This window comes from Pogona vitticeps, chromosome 1, assembly GCF_051106095.1.
Source record: "Pogona vitticeps strain Pit_001003342236 chromosome 1, PviZW2.1, whole genome shotgun sequence".
Lineage (NCBI taxonomy): Eukaryota > Metazoa > Chordata > Lepidosauria > Squamata > Agamidae > Pogona > Pogona vitticeps.
In genome coordinates, this window is record NC_135783.1 from 340,627,605 (window position 1) to 340,651,662 (window position 24,058).

A 24,058-nucleotide genomic window follows, 5' to 3' on the forward strand; every position below is an offset into this window, starting at 1 on the left:
TCCTATTCTGTTTGTGAGCTATACACAGGCATCTGATTGGTCTGTGGGACCAGAAAAGCTTGTGGTCTGATCCAGCAGAGGTCCTTTTATGTTCTTATGTACCAATCAGAGCAAAATCTAAAATGATGTCATGGGGTTGGAGCCAATTACCTACTACATCCATGAGCAATTGCACTGGGATTACCTGTGTGTACAAGTACAAAATAAAGTTATTTCAAAAGAAAGGATGCTAACATCAGATCAAACCCTCTCTATGATTAGGAGATAACAGACAAAAACACAGTCAAAGGCAACTATTTAGTACATTTCAAGAAGACGGACATAGGCAAAGAAGTTCAAGGACTTCTGCAATATTCCTAACAGAAAATCTTTGTCTCAGTTACAGTATTTGAGGGAAGCAAATTGTATTCCTTATCACAAGGTCTCATTTCAAAGGTAGGAAGCATAAAGGATCTGAGATATACAACCATCAAAGATAAATAACTGAGCAAAGGACTGTCTATTAGCAAAGCTTCATGACATCATTTCTATAAGAAAATCAAAATGACAGCACAAACCCATGCCTTGTACAAACCACTACAGACTTAAATGTAGGTAGGTAGGTAGGTAGGTAGGTAGGTAGGTAGGTAGGTAGGTAGGTAGGTAGGTAGGTAGGTAGGTAGGTAGGTAGGTAGGTAGGTAGGTAGGTAGGTAGGTAGGTAGGTAGGTAGGAAGGAAGGAAGGAAGGAAGGAAGGAAGGAAGGAAAAGAATGTCAGTCTGGTCAATTTAAATAGGACATTTGTGAAGGACGACAGGGTTGGAAGCACCAGGTATGTGTGAAAGCTAATGGACAGGTGTGAAAGACTGCATTAGACAGACCAGTGTACCTCAACATTTCACAGATGTGAACAACAACATTCCTGTGCACATGTATCTATATGTAACTCAGAGAAAGGAAAAAGATGGGAGGGGAGGAAAACTGGGTATCTGCAGCAAAATCCCTTTTGCTAGGACTGAAACCTGTATTGCTCTTTTTCAATCTCAAAATTACATGAAAATTCTTCTTGTCCCAACTTATTAACAAATCATGATAACTAAAATTATGATTACGAACAAACCAACATTTGTTGTACTATATTTTCAACTGTCCAATGTACTCAACATTCATTATCTTCATTTTACTATTTGCAACAATTATGTAAAGGCCAAGTTATCCCCCATATTGTGTGTCTAGGTGTTTTGGGGTGTGTGATCAAAATGAGAGTGGCAACTTCAAGACCATTCATTGGGATCATGGCAGAAATGAGGTTTCAAAGAGGGAGTTTCTGATTGATCGATCAAACTTTTAGTCATTAAAGCACACCAACTCAGCTTGGGTATAATTTATCCGAAAGATCATATACACCCATTTGAACCAATTCAAGCATTAAAATGTAAGTTGTAGATTAAGAGGTACCAGAGAGGGACCCTTTTGGTGGTGGTCCTAAACTTCTGAAACTCCCTGAAATACGAACATCATTGCTAGCCTTTCAAGTTAGCAGAGTTGAGAAAGTGTTTTACTGTTACATTGCGAAGCTTCTACTTCTTTTATAGCTCCCTTATACATACACTGTACCTAAACAGATTAGAAATCTTTTAAATAAGTAACAAATGAACTCCTTATGCCAACAGTGAACACCTGTGAGACCAAGCAAAAAGCACTTTAAGAAAGTAGGATGCTGACATTTATCAAATGGTCCCCAACCTTTTCCCAGCCGTGGACCGGTTGGAGGGAGTGCTCCTGCAGGGGGTCAGAGCTCGCTCACACATATGCGCATGTTGCACTCATGGGGGCACTTATGCGCACAGCGTGCACACAGGGGGCGGTGCGCACAGGGGGCAGATTGCACTTGCGCAAATGTGCATGCTGCGCTCAGGGGCAGAACATGCCTGTGTGCATATGCGCTACAGCACTCACAGGGAGGATCTGTCCATGGCCTGGTCCTGGATAGGTCGCAGACCGCTGCTGGGTTGCAGACTAGGGGTTGAGGATCTCTGATTTAAAGAACAAATAATGCTTATTTCTACCAGATCACCTCTTTGAAACGTCCACTTAAAATGTCCACTTAAGAAGTTATCAATTGCCTATTCTTCAGGTACTCACAGGAACTCTAATGGAGACTTTATCAGCCATGCTACATTGAGTACAATGGCTTCAACTAGTACTAGCAGACCAAGTATAGTACAACAAAGCTCTGCCAAACTACAAGGATCTAAGCTGAGTATTAGTCACTTTGTGGGTGCCTTGTAAAATATTTAAAAAGCCATGTTTTTAAAATCTGACTGAGCAATGCATTCAATAAGATTATCATCATGACATGCTCTGCCAATGGAGGAGGGCTGAACCTTTCTTGAAATCATATTAGTTTAAAAATGTACTTTGGACACAAAAGAAACATTTTAATTTATACAGCAATGTAACAGTTCTTACTTCATGATTCATAATCTTCCCATAGGTTTCCACCAATGACTCTGCGTAAAAAGGTGTTTCACCATACAACATTTCATACATGCAGACACCCAAAGACCACCAGTCGCATTCAGGGCCATATTTTCCCATGCCATCTTCCATTGCTTGCAGTATCTCTGGGGAAATATAATCAGGTGTGCCCACTGCAACTGATGATTGCACCTTTAACGTCAAACAAAGATTAAGTATTAGACTAATTCTTCTTCAAACATTGCATTGACTACATCATAAGATAGCAAGGTACACTTTCTGATGTAACAAAACATAACATCCCAAAGTTGCACACTATGAAAAGTTCCACGTAAGACAGTTTACAAAATAGGAGGATGATAATCTCTCCTGGAGAAAAAAAAGGAACATTTTCTTACATCTCTAGCTAGATCAACCCATGGTCTTATGCTTCTAATGATATAGCTTCCAGTGTTCCATGACAATCATTATTTTAATGAAAGAAAGTCTTTTACACCATATTCTTCTATGCCTATGACATCAAACATATGGACAATTGAAACTGGAGGAGAGCATCTAGGAAGTTCAGGAGAGGTATGGAGGAAACTGCAGAAGCAAGCAAGAATGCACACAGTAAGTGGGGCTGCATAAATCCCACCCCTGAAGTAAATAATACTAGGACAAACTGAACAGTTTGGGTCAGTATAATCCAGCTTTTTCAGTACCTTATCAGAGCAAGAATCTCCCCTCAAAGACAGATAAACGAACAAACAAACAACAGAACTACTCTCTTCTTTATCCTTAAGAAACCAAACTAAAACAAAAAACCCAAAACTTTACTTTTTCATGGCATTTAATTTCTAAGGCCAAAATCCTCTACAGATAATGTAGAGAAGGGCAATCACACGGGGGGTGTGTGTGTGTGTGTGTGGTGTCTCCCTCTTCAGCAGGCTGCTTTGTGCAACTGCTTGTGAAATCAGGTGCAATCAGGTGCACGACAGATTGTGCAAAAGGCAGCCTGCCAGAGGGAGCTTCTTATGCAACTGCACTTTCGTGTGTGCAAATTCTCCAAAAAAAAATCTGGCCTAAAAGAATCACAACCTACAATGAAAATCTGTTATAATGTATGGGAAAAAACTGACTTAGTTGACCTTTGTGTTATTTGCATATGGAGGAGAAAGGCACAGAAAAAAAGGATTTGACAGTCTAATATACGACGAAGGAAATGGTATCAGCATAAAAAATGATATATAATTAATATTGCCACGTAGCCTGTGATAAAAATATTGCGCATGTTGAGAGACTAACAGCCATCAGATATTGTAACTTACAAAGGCAAACAGGTTAACACAAAGCAATTATCTCACATAGTGTAAGAAGTTTTACTCTAAAGAATTAATTTAACTAAAATATTCTTGATACATACAGTGCCATCCTCGCTCATCTTCAAACATGATCCAAAGTCTGCCAGCCGTATATGGCCATTCACATCCAAAAGAACATTATCGGGTTTTATATCTCTGATTTTAAAAGAAATAGTATTTACACATAGTATACATATTACGGTGAAATACAAAATTTAGTAAATATTTACTTAATATTCTGGTTAAGAAGTCAACAATGTATTTTAATCCACATTCAGTTTACTTGACTATAAATGCAAGGTATATACTTCAATAATATTTTATTAAAAAGTAAAATATTTTGACCACATAATAAAAAGCAAAATTTTGTTTTCTTTCAAAGAAATTTTGAAATTGATAAGATTGTTATAACTGATTATATGCGAGAAAATAAAAGGGGAAAGTAGTGCAGAAACAACTACGTAGCATTATTTAAAGTTGCCACAGATCAGCCATGATGTTGTTTAACTTCCAGTAGGAAAGGGAGGAGGATTGGAACAACTCGTAGTTTTTAAACGTGGTAAGCGGCACACCATGTTTAAAGCCATCGTTTAGGTTAGCAACTAAAAATCAAATGCAAGTTAGGTACTAAGTCAAATGAAAAATTTTGATACATAACTTATATTAATTCCACTGGGAATAGAGAAATTTGTTAAACATAAACGTGAGATGGCAAAACTCACACACTATTTACACATGACCAGAAAGCAAACCTAAAAAGCAAAAAAGTGTGCTGCTTATATACCGCCCCATAGTGCTTCAAGCTCTCTCTGGCGGTTTACAAATTAATTATGCAGGCTACACATTGCCCCCCCCCCCAGCAAGCTGGGTACTCATTTTACCGACCTTGGAAGGATAGAAGGTTGAGTCAACCTTGAGCTGCTGCCTGGGATTGAACCCCAGGTTGTGAGCACAGTTTGGCTGCAGTACAGCGGTTTAACCACTGTGCCACGAGGCATAGCAGCTCAGTGACAATCCCTAAACTAAATGACAATCCCTATTGGAAAGTCTGCTTATGCATTTTGTTAATAAACAACGGCTGAAATCCTGTTTTGTTTTCAAAGAACACAAAGTTACCTCTGTGTAAATGTACCAGGCATTATACCCAGGCAATCAGGACTGCACAATCTGATTGAGTAATCAGTTGTGCAGTTCTTGTTGTGACCATTCTGAGGCATGCATACAAAAGTGCTTTGTGAATAGCACTTCCATGGTACCACAATTTTCTGAACCTGTTCTGCAGCTTCATACTGCAGACACACAACTACACAGCAGGATTTCATCCAATAGGTGATCAAAAGAACAGCATGCCAGAAAAGCAACATGTCACACTAATACAAATACATGCAACATCAAATTAAATTCACATACTGTACTTTTTTTAAATATCACATACGTACTTATTTTACATAGCCAATTATTTATTCAAAAGCAACATCTAAAGTTACTTTTACAAAACTACAATGTCAACTCTTCCCTATAGTTAAGAGTAACTGAGAAGATCTATGCAATTATAGTTAACAATTCTGATGCTTTCCATTTTTCATTAAGATTGACTTAATCACAGGAATCTACTAAGGATTTTATAACATATTCTGATAATCTTGTCTTCTAACCTAAGTTGAAAATATAACTAGTTTACCAAATTTCCTGAAAAATGTTAATAGAACATAAGTACTGTAAACATGTAAACTGCCCACAGCCTGGCTACTAACTAAAGGTTGTTGATATATTCTCAATATTCAAAAAGTTGCCTTCATCAGCCTTTGTTTAAAAAACTACTCTTGTTCATATTTTATGCCTAATCATATATTAATCTTTAGATCAGATGAGAAATTATGGTGCAGGATTATTTATTAAGCAAATTGAAGAAACATTGTAATAACCAAGATGTTATGTCTTGGACTCGATCAATTTTCACCTTACACTGAGGTCAAAATTTCTCCTGCATTTCTCTTACTGTTTCTGTTTACCAAAAGTTCTTCTGGAACACGTGCTTGTAAGAGTGACCCAACTATAAAAAGTGTACAAAACGTACTTTGTCTTTGATTTCCTCTCACAGTTTAAGAGGAAGGAAGGTGATTAACTACGAGTATTGGAAAGCCTCAAAACAGGAATACTTCTTTTAAAGTTTTTCCACATTTAGATGATGTCTTCAATCACCATTCATGTAAAAAGAAACTCCAAGAGCCCATAGGAGCTTTCTCAGTAAAACACAATGCAGTTAAGCAGGTAACAGCATTCTTAGACAGCTATGTTAAGGAATTCTACTTCTGAAATGTTGCTGATGGCATTTCATCACACTTGCTTAATCAAAAAAAGGTGGGGTTGCTCTCTCAGCTGTAAAGGCAGCCTCTCAGGAAAAATAAAGAAAAAGTATCTATTCAGATGAGTCATGTAATGTTTTTGTCTCTAGTGAGGTTTTACTGAAATAACAGAAGTTCATTTAATTATGACAAATTTCCTAGCTAAATTGAATATACTGTACAACTTAATATTTTTGATTTTAACTCTTTGCAAGCTGAATGTTTGGTGTTGTTTTCGTTATTAATTTGTGTTTATCTAAAATGGTGTGCGAGTTCTTCAATAACGTACCTGCTACTACTACTATTAACAAATGTGACTTTATATGCAAAATTTCCATCTAGTGCTAAACAAGACAAACATCCTTATGTGATTTCTTGAGGAGACAGATGCAATTTAAAAAGGTTATTAAAAGCCATATGATGTCTAGCAAGATAGACATCACTTTAGTGTGGAAATTAGCAGTACACTATAACTGTCTAAATATCTGCTAACACAAACTACCCCTTCCCACCCTACTAAAATGATTTTTCCAGACATCTGATGCATTCAATTTGGAAATTTGTCCTATACAATAATCTAAAATAGAGGCAACCACTGAACAGCAGGTTGGATTATTGATCCTACAATTTGTCATGGCAACTCAATCCACGCAAAGACAGTTTCTAAGAAAAAATACCATGTGCTAACTCCACAAATCACAAAAAAATGACTGGTACGGTTACATTAGAAGGTATAACTAATGAAAATTAAACTCATTTAAAATTGCTTTACACTCTTAGGCTGCACTAAAACAAGCTTACAGAAAAACAAGCCTAAAGTAGCATAGCTTATACTTTAGTAAGTACAGTTAAACTATCACAACATGCTGCAGAGGACTTCATATACCGTATTTTTCGCTCCATAAGACACACCTTTCCATAAGACGCACCGATTTTTTAGGAGAAGAAAACAGGAAAATATAATCTGTTTTCTTCGCTCCATAAGATGCACAGATTTTCCACCCCCCTGTTTTGTGGGAAAAAAGTGAGTCTTATGGTGCAAAAAATACAGTACTTTGTGTACAAGTAAAATGAAATATAGCATGTTTAGGTCTTAAGATACTCTCTCAGTTCGGTAGGCCCCTCCTATCGGTGGGATCAATATCTACTGATTCACTTATCTGCTGCCTAAAAATATTTTTTTAAACCCAAGAAATACATAATTACTGTATATGCATTTCCACAGTATATTTACCAGAAGAGAACACCAGAGGGAGTCAGAGATTACATTATGTAAATTGTTTGCTATTTCCACATTTTCCAGCATCCATGTGGGAGTTAGGAACCAATTCCCTGTGGATTCTACTCTATGTGCAAATTGCATTTTAAAATCCCTGAACATGGTACTTGGGATGCATATACCTGCGAACAGATGACCTTAAAAGCTGTGAAGCATCTAACTATGCAAATATTTTTCATAAATACAGTATAGTGTCCAAATTTTCCTGCTGTAGTAATTATACACTGAGACCCATTAAAAGATTGCTATATGAAGCAAGCTGACATTCCGGAGCCATGCTATTTGATTTCATTTATTTGTTTATTAATTATGGGTGCTGTTTCAAAAATGAAACAGTCAAAATGGGTTAACAAACTGACAACCAAACTAAGTTCAAGAGCACTTCAGTTCTGCATTATTAATTTTTATATTTTTACACTGGCAAACAGTCAAAAGCTCTGAGCAGTATTTAAGAATCATCATCTTAGAACTGAAGAGCTAGCAGGAACCAAGTCCAGCCCCTATCAAGGACGCACAGCATGAATCACACTATCAACCTCAGGCTCTGCAGTCAGAGTCCTTTTGCTTAGCATAGTAAGTCACACTAAAGTAGGCTCTTTGGATCAGTGAGAATTTACTGAGTCAACTCCTCTGTAGGTTTCACTGATTCAAATGGGTCCATTCTAGTTGTGATTTACTTTAGTATAATATGTAACAACAGCAATAAGTCCATTTTAATCAATGGAACTTATGGAGGACTCGACTTTCCAAATCTGCACTGATCCAATGGGCCTACATTAATGCGACTTACTGTAATTAACAACAAAATTTTGTCCATAATTTAACATTCCAGGGGTGGGCCCATAGGTTTTCCTACGTATTCTCAGTTGTGATCATGCACAATTTTCCTGTTAGTTACATTTATGCGAACTGTTTATTGTTTGCCCTCCAGTTTAGAACATTCTGGTCATTTATGTACAGTGGTGCCTTGACTTACAACCAATTCGAGTTACGACCACCTCTGGCCGCAAAATTTTGCTTTGACTTGTGACCAGAGCTTTGATATACGACCAGATAAAAAGGTGGGGGAAAAGGCGGGGAATTTAAACTGTTAACCGTTGGTTGGCAAAGAAGCTGCTTTTTTTGTAGCTCTGTCCCAGCGGTTAGAGTGTGCGCATTTGGAGGCGGCTTCGGACTGCCTGGTACTGCTTTCTGCTTTTTAAAATGTCTATTCTGAATGAGCATGGGGTTTTGCAGCATGGGTTTGGGCTGGAGGCTTATGTTTCTGTGCTGTGATGGTTTTTGCAGTATTTGGGGTTTTTTTGCTGTTTTTTTCCCCAGCTGGAACAGATTAATCGCGTTTCAGTTGGGTCTTGCAGTGTTTTTTGTTTTTCTGAGTTTTTTCCCCCAACTGAAATAGATTAATCGTGTTTCCAAGGGTCTTGCAGTGTGTTTTTTTTTTTCAGTGTCCCCCCCCCCACCTTGGCCAGAATGGATTAATTGCATTTCAGATGGGTGTGGCAGTGTTTTTTGGCTTGTGTGTGTGGTTTTTTTTCCGGCCGGAACAGATTAATCCTGTTTCCGATGGGTCTTGCAGTGTGTTTTTTTTGGGTGGATTTTTTTTCCAGCCAGAACAGATTAATTGTGTCTCAATGTATTCCTATGGGAAATGAGTTATGACGAACTTGAGTTATGACCATCTTCTGAAACCAATTAAGTTCATACCTCAAGGCACCACTGTATTTATTCTACTGTTTCTTATTAATCAGAAGCCGATATATTTGTTAGGAGGGCATACAATACACATTAGTGTGCAAGTTTCTGGAATTGAGCACATCTATTCAAACATACCTAATACTTTTCAGTATAAATCTCAGAATAGATCATTAGGAAGTAAGAATACAACAAAACACCAAATTAATGATGTTGTTACATATGTCTGTCAGAAGAACTGCTGAGGCAAGAAGGAAGCTAAAAACATTCTACAGGAGACAGCCATGGCACTGAATCTTGGGCCTGTGCAAATTTCTGTATAAGGCTAGATAACTGTTTTTTATCCTTAACTTCAATTCTTGCCCCAACTGGGCTGTCCCTATAATTACACATTTGGAAATGGAACAGGGCCTCCCAAAAGAACAGTGAAGCTAACTGAAGCATACTCAAGGAAACATTATAATACACAAGAAGTAACGAACCCTACAAACAAAACAAAACAATACCAAAAATGCACAGTGAAAACGCACACATGATGAGGAAGCAACTGCATAGACCACCAAGACACCAAAATCTAATGCTACTTCTACATATTGGCAGATTTTCTTTGCTGCGCAAGAGCGATCATTTTGGCAAGATTTTTTAAGTATCTTTATCTGCATTCCAAATATTCCCCATTCATTCCCAACAGTAATTTTCCTACTGATCTTCAGAGGTGTAGCGAAGGAATGTGTGATGTCTGCAAGTGCTGAGGTTCATGGAAGTCCAATAGCAAGGTCAATCGTAATTCAAGGTTGTAGCTGAGGAATCTTCCCAGGATTGGACATCTATCGTAACATTTTCTTGCAAGTTCCATGGAATAACTGTAGTCCCAAACAACTAAATATCTCCCTATTGGTAAGTTCAACAGACCCATGCCAAAGTCCCTTATTTCTTATATATGTATGCAGAAGACTAAAAAGCAGAAGTCTAAAACAAGGCTGAATGACCAAATAACTCAGTGATCCCAAAGAACAACTAAATGTTGTGTGTCACTTGGACCAAAAAAATACAAAAAGGAAGAGAGGACCTAGCTTGCTTTATTTTATTTTATTTTATTTTATTTTATTTTATTTTATTTAAAATACGTATAACCCTGCCTTTCTCCTCAAGAAGACCCACGTCAGCTTACAATATTAAAACAATATAAAAATTGAAAGGGGAAAACAATACATCAACAAAATAATAGCCTCTCCCTTAGGCATCCAGTAACTGAGGAAAAAGCCTTGCTGAAGATAAAATTAATTAAATTAATAATTTCCCTCCTCAGCAGGAAGTGAACTACTCTTCTTGCTAACTACATTCCAAAGCCAATTTCACAAGTGTTTTGTCCACTTCTGCTGCACAGTGACATTCCCCAACCAGCAGTGAGCATGGTTTCAACTTCAGAAATACCACGCCATCTTACTATGGTTTAGTAAACCACAATGCCTTGGGAGAGGAGCACAGAGGCCAAGTTTGCAACCAACCTAATTGTGACATGCACATGTAAGATTCTATACAGAAGTAGACAACATTCATCACTTCAGATATTGCTAAACAACAGAACTCCATTCCTTTACCACTGGCTATACTGGCAATGGCTGCTGGAAGCTACAGAAGACGGCATTTGGAGAACTGCCTGTTGCCCATCCCTGCTGTAGGTTTCTGCAAGACTGTCCATCACTGGCAGTATTCTGAAGGTGGGTTTCATTTGTTGTCAAGAGCCATCAATAGGGACACTTCTGCAAAGTGTTGAGGATACAATTGCAAAGTCTCTACCATTTTTGTGACATCTGCAATAAAATGCTATTGCGGGTCCCATGTATTTCCATTATATTCTAAATGTGTTGACTTTATTTATTAACAATATTTGTAGGTTGCACACAATAACATTTTTAGTATGGTTCCCAAGAGCAGGACAATTGTCTTACCTGTGCACATAATGTAGCTGGTGAATTGAATGTATAGCAAGAACCATTTCACCAATGTAGAATCTGGCCATGTCTTCAGGAAGCTTGTCTTCAAACTTGCTTAGTAGTGTCAACAAATCACCACCCACATAGTAGTCCATTACTAGGTACTGAACAAACAAAAGCGGCAGATAAACAGTATATAGTAAAAAAAACAATGCAGGATGAAGTCATAACTGATTAAATACGGCAATTATGGAGATACAGCACAAAATATGTGCTTGTAGAAACTAGAGGTTCTAATTTTTTCCTGACTTTCTGTCTTTAAATGTGCCCTGGTATTTTTAAAACTAATTATGAAATGCAGTTTAGTTGCAAATTTTAAGCTACTTTACAGTCTGTCGCTTCAGTGACATAATCCACAAAAAATGAACCTGTGGAAGAATTAGCAAAGGTAAACGGAAATATGTATGTTTTAGGGCCCCAAGTAATGTCCACAGGGAATCCATATACAGTCGTGCCCCGCTGGACGATTACCCTGCTCTACGACGAATCCGCATTACATTGATGTTTTTGCTATCGCTTTTGCGATTGCAAAACGATGGCTTAAATGGGGGAATTTTGCTTAGCGATGATTGGTTCCCTGCTTCGGGAACTGATTTTTGCTTTACCACGATCAGCAAACAGCTGATCGTCAGGTTTCAAAATGGCCACCGGCTGAAGAAAATGGCTCCCCACTGTTTTCTAGGACGGATTCCTCGCTTTACAGGCACCGAAAATGGCCGCCGTATGCAGGATCTTCGCTGGACGAGCAGGTATTCAGACCATTGGAACACATTGGACAGTTTTCAATGGGTTTCAATGGTTTTTTTGTTTCGTTTGACAATGTTTTCACTCTACAGCGATTTCGCTGGAACGAATTAACATCATCAAGTGAGGCACCACTGTAAAAGATAATCAGATTTGCTGCTCGTCAGACCTTCACTCGGAAATCACCAGAAACCCAGCATGCACTGTCGTTATTGCCATAAATTAAGATAGCACTATTTGACCAAACTCTGGAAGGCAGTGGAAGACAGGAGGGCCTGGCATGCTCTTGTCCATGGGGTCACGAAGAGTTGACACGACTTAACGACTAAACAACAACAACAAGGTATCACTACAGTTAAATATATAGTGCACTAAAGTGGTTTAGTTGGCTGTAACTGCCAATAGCAACTGCTGGATGTAGTCTATTCATTATGCATGTATTCACTGCATTTTTACTTCATTCTTAAGCTAAATGGGCTTCCAAGACTGATTCACAAAGATTAGTATGACCGTATCTGCCTTCAGATTTACAACTGAAATTCAAAATGACACGAGAGAAAAAAGCTAGCTACTACTTATTTGACAAAGTATCAAATTAAATAGGTTCTAGGAGAAGGAATAGCAATATTTTGCTATGAAAATAAGGTCTTAGAAGTAAGGCTGTATCTTTAGGCTCAAGAAATGATGTCCTGAGACACTGCTAGATGCTTACTGAGTTCAGTGCTAACAGGCAGTGAACTCAAAAGAGAAAGCTGCCTGAGAATGTAGGTCAGCCAAGAGCCATGGATATGACTGCTTGTCATGGAAGAACTCCAGGCCTTTCAGTCAAGACTGATGAATGCTTTTGGGGATGTAACAATTTTATTACAAACATTCACTCAGATGCATCTTCTCATTTATTTCTGTCTCAAAACCACAGGCTTAGTACAAACATTATTCAAAAAATAAACTAATATGTATAATTACATAAAACAGGAACTGGAATACTTAGGGTTAAAACACTGAAAGCAAAGCTGTGTCACAAGAGAGAATGGCCTCATGCCATCACAAAAAAAAAATGGATGGTCAATCATTTTATGTATTTATCTAAACAGATCCATTGCTTCCATTTAATAGCTTTTAAAACTACTTTTAAAGGGTAAAGCTTCTCAAGGGGGTATGCAAAATTTTAAGCCATAAAACACCATAAACCAATCCTAGGATAATTGGAAAGATCATTACAATTGGATTTTTAATCCCATCTTTCTCCTTTAAAAGGACCCAAATTGGCTTACATCAGTAGAAGATCGTGTTTAAAAGCTAAAATAGTAAATAAACAAGTATTATAAAAGAATCAACTCAAAAAATACTACACTAAAACAGTAGGCAAAACCAACACCAAAATGCATACAAAGCAAAAAGGCATAAAATAAAAAAAATCACCTCTCAGACAAGCCAGTCACTAAGGGAAAGTCTGTCTGAAGAGAAAGGTCTTTCTCTGCCATGTCACCACCAAACACACCAGTGAAGGTGGTAGGGACTAAGAGAAAGGCCTTCCCCAATGATCAACACCCAGGCAGGCTCATAAAGAAAAATGTACTCCTTGAGACTGAGATTGTATTGGATAGCACTATAACAAATTACAGTAGGACTGCCATTTCAGTTATCGACTGCCTGAAAATATTAAATAAAAAACCTCAGAAATGTGTTTCCAGAACTGGCCACTAGAGAGAAACAGAGACTATGGTATATATTAGTGATTGCTAACCTTTTTGAGCCTGAGTACCCAAACTGAAACAAACAAACAAACAGCCGGCCATGGTGGAAGCGGAAGTGGCGGCGGAAGGGGAATCCTGGGAATGGAGGTGCTTCCAGATCCACTCCATATCTGCCTCCAGTCGGGCCCACCCCCCCGCCAGCTGCATTGGATCCTGGCCAGCCATCTGTCGGGGTGCTAGCAGCCACCTCCTGAGGTTTGGCTGCCGGGGGTAGCAATCCCGCAACTTATGGCTTGCATGCCTGCAGAGAGGGCTCTGTGTGGCAGATGTGGCACTCGTACCATAGGTTCGCCATCACTGCTATATACAGAATTCCTCTATTCTGTGTTGTAGATCAAGCAGAGACGTCCAGCGCTCTGCCTTGCCAGACAAGATGTAATTGCGTTCAGCCTGTGACATCAGATATGGTGGACTAAGTGCCTGATTGTTATCGTGCCAACACCACCTCCCTTGACCCTTGCGCAGCCTGGCTAATCAAAGCAGCCAGGCCTGTAACAACTGAATGGGCCATGGCAATAATTAATGGGTCTGTCCAGGAGGGCAAGGTTCCTCTTGCCCTCAAGGAGACACTCATTAGGCCCATCAGGAAGAAACCAAGTCTGGCAGCGGATGACACTGGCAATTATAGGTCTGTCGCCAATGTTTCCTTCCTGAGCGAAGTGGTAGAGAGGGTGCTGGTTGACCAGCTCAAGGTCCTTTTGGATGAAACCAATGCCCTGGATCCATTCCAGTCGGGCTTCAGGCTGCGCCACGGTACAGAAATGGCATTGGTCGCCCTGTTTGCTAACCTGTTGAGGGAGGCTGATGGGGCAAAATGTCTCTGTTGGTCCTCCTCGATATCTCAGCCACCTTCGATACCGGTGACCACGGTATCCTCCTGGGGAGGCTCTCTGAGTTGGAAATCGGTGGCCTGGTGCTTGCCTGACTCCGATCCTTCTTGGAGGACTGTCCTCAGACAGTACAGCTTGGAGAAAGTTTATCAGCCCTGTGGAGTCTCAATCGTGGGGTTCTGGAGGGCTCAAGTATCTCCCCAATGCTGTTTATTATCTACATGAGGTCGCTGGGTGGGGTCATTAGGGGGTGTGGGGCTTCGTGCCATCAGTACGATGATGATACCCAGGTCTACATCTCCTTTTCTCCAACCACAGTGGATGCCGTTCCGTCCCTTCAGTGCTGCCTGGAGGCGGTACTGCAATGGATGCAGGAGAATGGACTGAGGCTAAATCCAAAAAAGATGGAGGTTCTGAGGGTGGGTGGCCCCGCCATTGGTGGTTTGGAAAACTCCCTCTCTTTTGGGGTATGACTCTCACTGCGAAGAGTGAGGTTCACCGTCTGGGGGTCCATTTGGATCCGGCGCTCACCATGGAAACCAAGGTAGCATAAGCGGTCCATTCCGCCTATTTCCATCTCTGACGGATTGCCCAGCTGCGTCCCTATCTTGGTGTTGGGGCGCTAACCACTCTGGTCAATGCGCTTGTAAACTCGAGATTAGACTACTGTAATGCGCTCTACGCGGGGCTACTTTGAGATTAATGCGGAAGTTGCAAATGGTGCAGAATGCGGCGGCCATACTTCTCACTAGGGTAAGAAAATATCAGCATACAGTGGTGCCTCGCTTAACGAACGCACCGTTTAACGGCAAATCCGCATAACAACGTGGTTTTTGCGACGTTTTATTAGGCAAAACATCGCATTGCGATGATCGGTAAGCGTTCGCTTACCGATCTTCACACTGTGATGTTTTGGGAACAGCTGATCGGCGGTTCCAAAATGGCAGCTGGGTCAACAAAATGGCCGCCCGCAGCGTTTTCGCGCCCTGCCCTTGCTTACCGGGTGGCGAAAATGGACGCCGGATGGAGGATTCCCCGCATAGCAGTGAGTTTTCCCCCAATAGGAACGCATTAAATGGAGTTTTCCCCCCGCATAGCGACGAATCCGGATAGTGACCACTGTATTTCTCCCATTGGCTGCCCATTTGTTTCTGCATTGATTCCAAGGTGTTAATGACGACATATAAAGCCCTAAACGGTTTAGGACCTCGATATCTAGCGGAACGCCTCCTTCCACCTAGATCTACCTGAATCATCCGTTCCAGCCAAGAAGGGTGGCTGAGGGGCCTAACACCGAGGGAGGCCCAGAGAGACAGAACAAGAATCCGGGCTTTCTCGGCAGTGGCCTGTCGCCTGTGGAACAGTCTGCCCCCAGAGATCTGTCTGGCTCCCTCGCTGGGTGTTTTGAAGAGCAATCTTAAGACCTGGCTCTTTAGGCAGGCTTTCCCTCTTGTCATTACTTGATTATTTTTTGCCATCTTGAACTATATTATTACTGTTCTTTTTATTTTATTGTATTGTGTTTACTTTTACCTATTATTGTTAGCCGCCCAGAACAGACTTTGGTTGGTCTAGATAGGCGGGATATACATTTAATTAATTAATAAATAAACAGTCAAGTTGGTATCAACCTATACCAACCCTAATAGGGCTTTCAAGGTAAGTGAAATATTTAAAGAGTGGTTTTACCAGTTCTATTCTCTAAAATTCCACATAAGTTAATAAATAAGAAATATGAAGCAGAATATGATCACCTAATCAAGTTATTAGCTATTAAGGCTCTGACTCAAATCACAAAATAAACAATACAATAATGAGGAAGTGAATTAATTTGGGCTTGAAAATGTAACTTTAAAAAATTGAAAGGGAGAACAAAGACAGTCCTTAGTTATCTATCTACCAATCACAATTTACATTGAAGTCCTTAGAACTGCTTCTGTTCTACATGGCTTGAACTGTGCAGAACTAACCTCTTTAAAAAACGAAGTCAATCAATCTACAACAAAACCACTTCTTTTTGTCTCCTTCCTGTTAAGAACCCTTCAAAAGTATGGTGGCTTCTCTCTTGTTGACCAGCAATACTCTAGGAACTCCAACATATGTACATTTAGGCTATAACTTTATGTATTTTGAAATGAAAATAAGCCCTGCTGAAACTGCAAAGATTTATTTCTGATTAGACATGCATAGGTCTGTATTATAAAGATGGTTTTACTAAAAACTTATTATTCCATTTCTGCAAGCACTCAGGAGCTTTAAGCTGACCATTTAGCAGCAGTCTTGGGGTTTTATTTATAAAAATAAAATGGCTACTGAGTCAAGGTAAATTATTACAAAAAAACATTCAGCTATATGATTATTCATCTAATTATATTAACTCTAATTTAATAGCAAATCAACATATCTTTAGAGAAAAATAAAAGAACCAACGGTTAAGTAAATAATGCTCTAAATTCTCAAAAGTTTCCAACTGAAATCTTTAAGGGCTCACTGTTCCTACATACCAAATAGTTTTCATCCTGAAAGGCATAGTGCAATGTAGTAATCCACTGGCAGTCACCATTCACCAAAACATCCCTTTCTTCTCGGAAACAAGCTGTCTAGAAATTAAATGAGAAAAAGAGTTGTTGAAACACTTGATTTACTTTTGCAAAATACTTTGTTTTTAATAATTGTTATTCAAAAGGTATGTTATTTTAATATTATTTACAGCTTTAAAAACATTCACACTATTTCTGCAATAAACCAGTACCTACACCAAGGAACAAAACAAAATGCAAGTTATTAGAACTACATTTCAAGCCAGTTTGGGGGACAGAACATGCAACAGAACTGGAATCTCTTATATATAGTTCAATTTTACAAGAACTAACAATTCTCTCTGTTCAACACATTTAAAACTGAAAGCTACTGACTGACATTCCAGTTGTATTTAAAAAAATGAAGCAGTTTTCATTCCAGAAGGGCAAGTCAAGAAGGCAGTTTAGAGAGACGGCTGTGGAAGCAATGGCTCATGTGGCATTGGAGAGGTTCACGTCTCCAATGCTTTTTAACATTGGTGACCCAGAAATCTGGGAGATTGTGGCAATTATCAGCTCTCTTTATTTTTTAAATAGATGCTGCAAAAATAACAGGTTGTAGTGGGGAAATGGAAGGAGTAAAATAAATTGAAATCTAATAACATGGAGGTCAGTCTCCCAATTCAGATACCCAAGACAGCTTAGAAGACAGTTTTAAATTAAAACAGTAAACTGGCTAGAGCTAACAGGAGCACTCCTCTGATGAGCTAGGAATACACTATAATATTTTGTTGTAAGTGCTCTTTTCATTTCTTCTCATACCGAATTTGGTTCTCTGTTTAACTGCTAGGCAGAAAACAGGGCCATCCACTGACAGTTTCTGGGAGAACAGAACTTCTTAGATACTATGCTAAAAATATTAACTGCTGTAAACCCTCCCCCTGCCCCCAAATATAGCCTGCTGAAGACTCAGTATACTAATTGCCCTCCAGGAGACAAGACATCTTAAGGATGACAGCTGGAGGGTGGGGGTAGGGCAGTCCAAGCCAGCAGGTGATGGTACCCTGGAAAGGAGAATTATACTTTGGAATACACCCCATGACCCTAATTCTCTCCCCCTTATATCCAACCAGGATGTACTAAGCTTTTAAAAGGCTCTCACCACTTTAGAGTCGAGTCTGGGGAGGAATGGGGAGGAAGCCAATTAGGACTGTACAAAAATCCTAATTGGCTGTTCAACATCTATATGAGGCCGCTGGCTGGCGTCATCAGGGGATGTGGAGCGTCGTGTTAACAGTATGCTGATGACACCCAGCTCTATATCTCCTTTTTACCAACTGCAGGTGATGCCGTCCTGTCCCTTCAGCGCTGCCTGGGAACTGTACTGCAATGGATGCAGGAGAATGGGCTGAGGCTGAACCCGGACAAGACGGAAGTTCTGAGGGTGGGGGTCCCTGTGGCTGGTGGCCTGGGTGGCTCTCTCTCGTTTGGGGGGGGGTGGCCCTGGCTCCGAAGAGTGGAGTCCGCAGCTTGGCCGTACACCTGGACCTGATGCTCACCATGGAAATGCAGGTGGCGTCGGTTGTCCATACCGCCTTTTTCCACCTTTGGCGGATAGCCCGGCTGCGGCCCTACCTTGACATGGGGGCGCTCACTACCTTGGTGCATGCGCTCGTAATCTCAAGATTAGACCACTGCAACGCGCTCTACGTGGGGCTGCCTTTGAGGCTGATGTGGAAACTTCAGATGGTGCAGAATGCAGCGGCCAGACTCCTCACTGGAGTGAGAAAACACCAGCACATCTCTCCTATTCTGGCCAGGCTGCATTGGCTGCTCATCCGTTTCCGCATTGACTTCAAAGTTCTAATGCTCACTTATAAGGCCCTAAATGGTTTGGGACCTCAATATTTGGCGGAACGCCTCCTCCCAAAAAGATCTACCCAGATCACCCGCGCGAGCCAGGAGGTGAGGCTGAGGAGCCTGACGCCGAGGGAGGCCCAGAGGGAAAAGACTCGTAGCCGGGCCTTCTTGGCGGTGGCTCCTCGCCTTTGGAACAATGTTCCTCCTGAGATCCGTGCAGCCCCTATGCTGGGTACATTTAAAATACAATTTAAAACATGGCTTTACATCCAGGCCTTCCCTCCTGTCAGCATGTAACTTCCTCTCTTTTTCCTTTCTTTCTTCTCTTTATTATTTATTATTTTTTGAATGTTTCGTTATTGATGATGCGAATGGATTTATATTATTTTAACTGTATATATGTCTATTGTTAGCCGCCCAGAGTGGTAGAATATACCAGATGGGCGGGATATTAATTAATTAATTAATTAATTAATTAATTAAAAAGCACTTCCTACAATATTAATTAATCGTGCTATGCAGGACTCTAACCTATAAAAAGCAGAGCCTGTATAGGCTGTAAGAAAGAAGGGTAAAACACAGCCAGTTTATGTTATCAGACAGTGGTCACCAATTGCTTCCATGTCCCCAAATACGAGGTGCAATCTGGTACCTCCAGTATCTACCAGTGTCTAATTCTGCCATCTCTATTTTGAGATATTTTTTTTAACTACTCCCTGTTTTTTATTACCACCTAGCCTCATGAGGAATGCAGGAAAACTAAAAAGCTTGTCCAATCTTCTGTGATATAATAACAATAACAATAACAATAACAATAACAATAACAATAACAATAACAATAACAATAACAACAACAACAACAACAACAACAACAACAATAATAATAATAATAATAATAATAATGTGCTGTCAAGCCAATTCTGACTCATGGCAACCCTTTTTCAGGGGTTTCCAGGTAGAGAATGCTCAGAATAATTTACCATTCCCTTCTTCTGGGGGCATCCCGGGATTGTGCAGCTTGCTAAAGGCCACACAGTCTGGCTGGCTAGCAATGTAGTCAAGCACCTAAAGCACTGAGCTATCCAGCCGGGTATGATATTTTAGATCCTAGGTTCTTAACCTCTGTTACTTGGATGTTTTTGAACTGCAACTCCCAGAAACCCCAGCCAGCACATTTGGTGGTGAAGGCTTCTGGGAGTTGCAGTCCAAAACTCCTGAGTAACCCAAGGTTAAGAACCAGTGTTTTAGATGATGTGAAGAAAGTCAACACCCAAATGTAGAGTAAGTTTAGCATGTATATCAAAATGGCCATCTTTAGCATCAAAAAGCCTATTTCCAACTTAAACTCTCAGGAACACAATACAAAGAGGTAAACATATGCAACCCCACTTAAATTCTAAATGCCTCAGTTTCAAGGCTAAATGGTTTCTTATTGACCTAGCCAGTAACCCAGCATTTCTGAGCACTGTATAAGGACTATATTATAGCACCAGAGTGATGCTGCTGATAGGAAGCTATTCATCAAGACTGAGAACTCAGCAGCTACAGTGGTGCCTCGCTTTACTATTGCCCCACATTACGATGAATCCGCTTAATGATGATCTTTTGCGATCATCATTAATGATGATCAATTGCGATCGCAAAACGATGGTCTAAATGGGGGGATTTCGCTTTGCGATGATCGGTTCCCTGCTTCGGGAACCGATTCTTCGCATAATGATGTTTTTCTAACAGCTGATCGGCGATTTCAAAATGGCCGCCAGCTAATTAAAATGGCTCCCTGCTGTGTTTAGGGACGGATTCCTCGCTATACAGGCAGTGAAAATGGCCGCCGTATGGAGGATCTTCACTGGACGGTGAGTTTTTACCCCACTAGAACACACTGAACAGGTTTCAATGCGTTTCAATGCGGTTTTTAATTTCGCTTTACGATGTTTTCGCTTAACAGCGATTTTCCTGGAATGGATTATCATCGTTAAGCAAGGCACCACTGTACTGAATTATTTTCGATGTTGGTAAGTCTTTCAATTGTTGATGATCCTGAACTGTCCTATATTTTATTCTAAACTTTTCTGATGCTATCAGCTAATTTGCAACAGAAAAATAGTGTCCTAAAACAGGGGATGTTTCCTGGCACAGCTATGACATTTTTTGGAATGACAAGACGGATTCCCAGTCCTTTATCTTCACAACATAAACACAGCCTCTCACAGGCCCCAAATTGTTGCAAAAAAAATTATATTTCCATTTGCTACAAGAATCCATAAACAGCATGATGAATATTGTTCAAGGTGTCTAAATGAAAGACATCCATGGAACAGATTTAATACTTTTTTTCTTGAGAAGTCCAGAGACATAATATATCTGCTTTTCTTGGCATTTGTTCTGTTCCATATTTAAAACTGCTATCTTGAGGTCAGCTCAACCAGTCTTTCCTATGGTCCAACTGCTGGACAAGGATATGAAATAAGACTAAACTTTTACAACTCTCAGAAATCCTGGCCAGCATAGCTAGTGGTGAAGGCTTCTGAGAGTTTTAGTTCAAGAACATGTGGAGACCCAAGGTTGGGAACCACAGGTCTATATGGTAAAGATCCCAATCAGAAATCGCTTCACAAAGCTTCAAATCAATTATGTTGTGTATATGTAACCAGCAGGAACTACAGAATGAGTGTCACAATTTCTCCTGAACCTTTCCTAATGAGCTGATTGTCTATGATGACTAATCAAATCACAGTTAGTTTAAAATGTAAATTATATTATCCCCCATTTCTACCATATACTTTAGAAGTAAACAAAAAAGGATTTAATCAAGTTCTCTCTCTTGGGTCCCATAGAGATGTCAAAATGTCTTGGCAAAAAGGAATGCTTTGATTTGGTGTGAAAACAAAGCAAGGTCAGTATCAAGTTCTATCTTCTTCAGGGGGATATTCCAAATCAGGGTGCTACCACAGAGAAGGCTACCTCATAAAATCTACCTATCTTGCCAAAACTATGGGCGGGCTACTCAACATAGTAAAAAATGAAGAGATACTGTGTCGGCTACTCAACATAGTAAAAAATGAAGAGATACTGTGTCCTGGGAGTCTAGAAACAGGCTACTTTAATATCTGGCTTGTGTAAAAGAATTCTCCATCACAACAAGAACTGACATTTGCTTCTTAGAAAAGAGCAAAACAAGTCACATGTGGGAGGGAAGGAAGCAGTGTCAAGAATTTTATACTAACACATACAATACAGCTTTGAATTTGGGAGAAGCAGATTTCTAATGGCAAACCAGAATGTTTCTCTGTTTCAAAGGAACAAAAACCATGACTCTAGAGACCAACACAGTCTGATTATTTTGCCAGTGTGTTTGTTGCTTTATATCTTCCATGATTAATAATCTATTATCATATTACACCTTTATCTTTAAAAGGCACATGAAACATCTATTGCTGAAACATTATGGTTGAGCACATTTAAGGATGAATCAACAACACTTTAGCAGTTTATTTTCTAATCACCTTCTCGCCAATTTATTCATCTTTTAGGAACAAAATTCCTACCACTAGCACCCATTAAATACCTTCCTTGAAGAATTGACTTTCAAAAGCATAAACATTTACTCTTTGTCTGAAATAATGTCTTTTTCATATTGATGTGCATGCCACTGCAACGGAAATATGAAGCTTCCCTTAACTTGTAATAGTAAACAAAAATCTGGCCAATATAATTTATGGTAAAAAAAAACTAGGGCAGACTGTCTGGTAAAACAAATACTGTACACAGTAATGCCGTGAACAACAGATGCCTGGAAGGGACTGTCAGACTTGATTGCATTAAAGCCGCTCACTCTGGGGTAGGGGGAAAATTGAAGCTCCTATATGCTCATGCAGTAATTCTTTTTAATCTGGCAGAAGTTCACTGTGATTTTCTTTAATGCCATTTCTTTTAAAAAATCTGAATTGGAAACACTGGACTTACCTCTGCCCTTTTAAGCATTTCCCACTTATTTAGGATTTTCATTGCATAAATGCGCTCTGTGCTCTTCATTTTAACAACTGCAACCTAGAATTTTTTAAAAAATGAAATGTTATGATTTTGGATGGAATGCTCATAACTAACATTAAAACCCTGCTCAAGCAAACACATTAAAATATGAATATAAAATTTGGTTCATATTATGATATAGAAATGAAAACTACTTCAGTACGGCATTGATCACCAATGTGTACTAATGGAGGACTAGTAAGGGCAACATAAACAATCAATGAAAACAACTGACCATGCCTGTTCTAATATTCACTATTAAACACTGGGAAGTTTTTTTATATATTCTGTGTAATATTTACCAGAATAAGCAGTATTTGTATACCATGCACCTAGCCAAAGAGATTTTTCACCATGGCAACTGCCAAAAGAGAAAAAAAAGGAGGAGGAGGAGCAGGAGGAGGAGACGTTTTCTAGAAGTTCCTACAAGGGTTTTTTTTTTAAAAAAAATAAAACAATGTTTTATGTTTCTGCCACTCCAGAAACCAGTTGGAAACATACCAAATTAACCAGATCTGAAATACATTTGTATAAAAATTACATGAGAATAAAAATGGGAGGTATCTCATACCACTGCTAAATTTCATGTTAGCATATCCCCTATACATAACCTGAATAATTAAAAACGATGTTAAATAATGGCTTTCATCTTCTTTCATCAAATGTAATGTTAAATATTGAACATTCTTAGCTATCAACATCAGTCTTTAAGTATTTTTAAATCTTTAGGATTTTTTCCAGCTGTGTTTGCACAGGACATTTAGCAATTAATCTGGACTAACAATTGGAGCATAAATACATAGATGCAACTCCAGAGTCATTCAACTAGAATAAGAGTGATGTTTACATTCATAACTTTGCACCTTAATTAATTCAGTGTATATGACAAGAATAGGCTACAGCTGACTAAGGTACTCAAAGTAGCCCTAAGGGGAGCCCCCAAATATCAGTAAATACTGATTTCACAGACTTGGGCTTCTTTCTAGATTTCCTTTATTTAGGTTTTCCTCATTTTGACTGCCTGGAGAGCAAAATGAGGCAAAGGCTCTCTCCCACTTTTGCTGCTGCTCATACTAAACAGGAAAAGCATCCAGAACACTTTGTTTATATCTTTACTTGTCCAGTATAGTTAAGATTACTGGCCTGAAATTATTATGGATCTGGGAAATACAAAACATTCAACTTGCATATCTCAATTTCC

At 39.4% G+C, this 24,058-nt stretch overlaps 1 protein-coding gene across 12 annotated transcripts in view; it reads right to left on the reverse strand.

The window, feature by feature from the left end:
- CDC42BPB (CDC42 binding protein kinase beta) overlaps positions 1-24,058 on the reverse strand; it is a 155,452-nt gene that overhangs the window by 87,838 nt on the left and 43,556 nt on the right. For all 12 annotated transcript variants that reach the window (XR_013540840.1, XR_013540838.1, XR_013540839.1 and 9 more), the window contains exons 3-7: positions 22,792-22,875; positions 16,951-17,046; positions 11,071-11,219; positions 3,865-3,958; positions 2,451-2,651 (exon numbers count right to left, since the gene is read on the reverse strand). Coding sequence is in view for 9 of the 12 variants with exons in the window: in XM_020793632.3 (XP_020649291.3) it covers positions 2,451-2,651; positions 3,865-3,958; positions 11,071-11,219; positions 16,951-17,046; positions 22,792-22,875 (624 nt within the window). In the remaining 3 variants the exon portion in view is untranslated. The remainder of the gene's footprint in view (positions 1-2,450; positions 2,652-3,864; positions 3,959-11,070; positions 11,220-16,950; positions 17,047-22,791; positions 22,876-24,058) is intronic.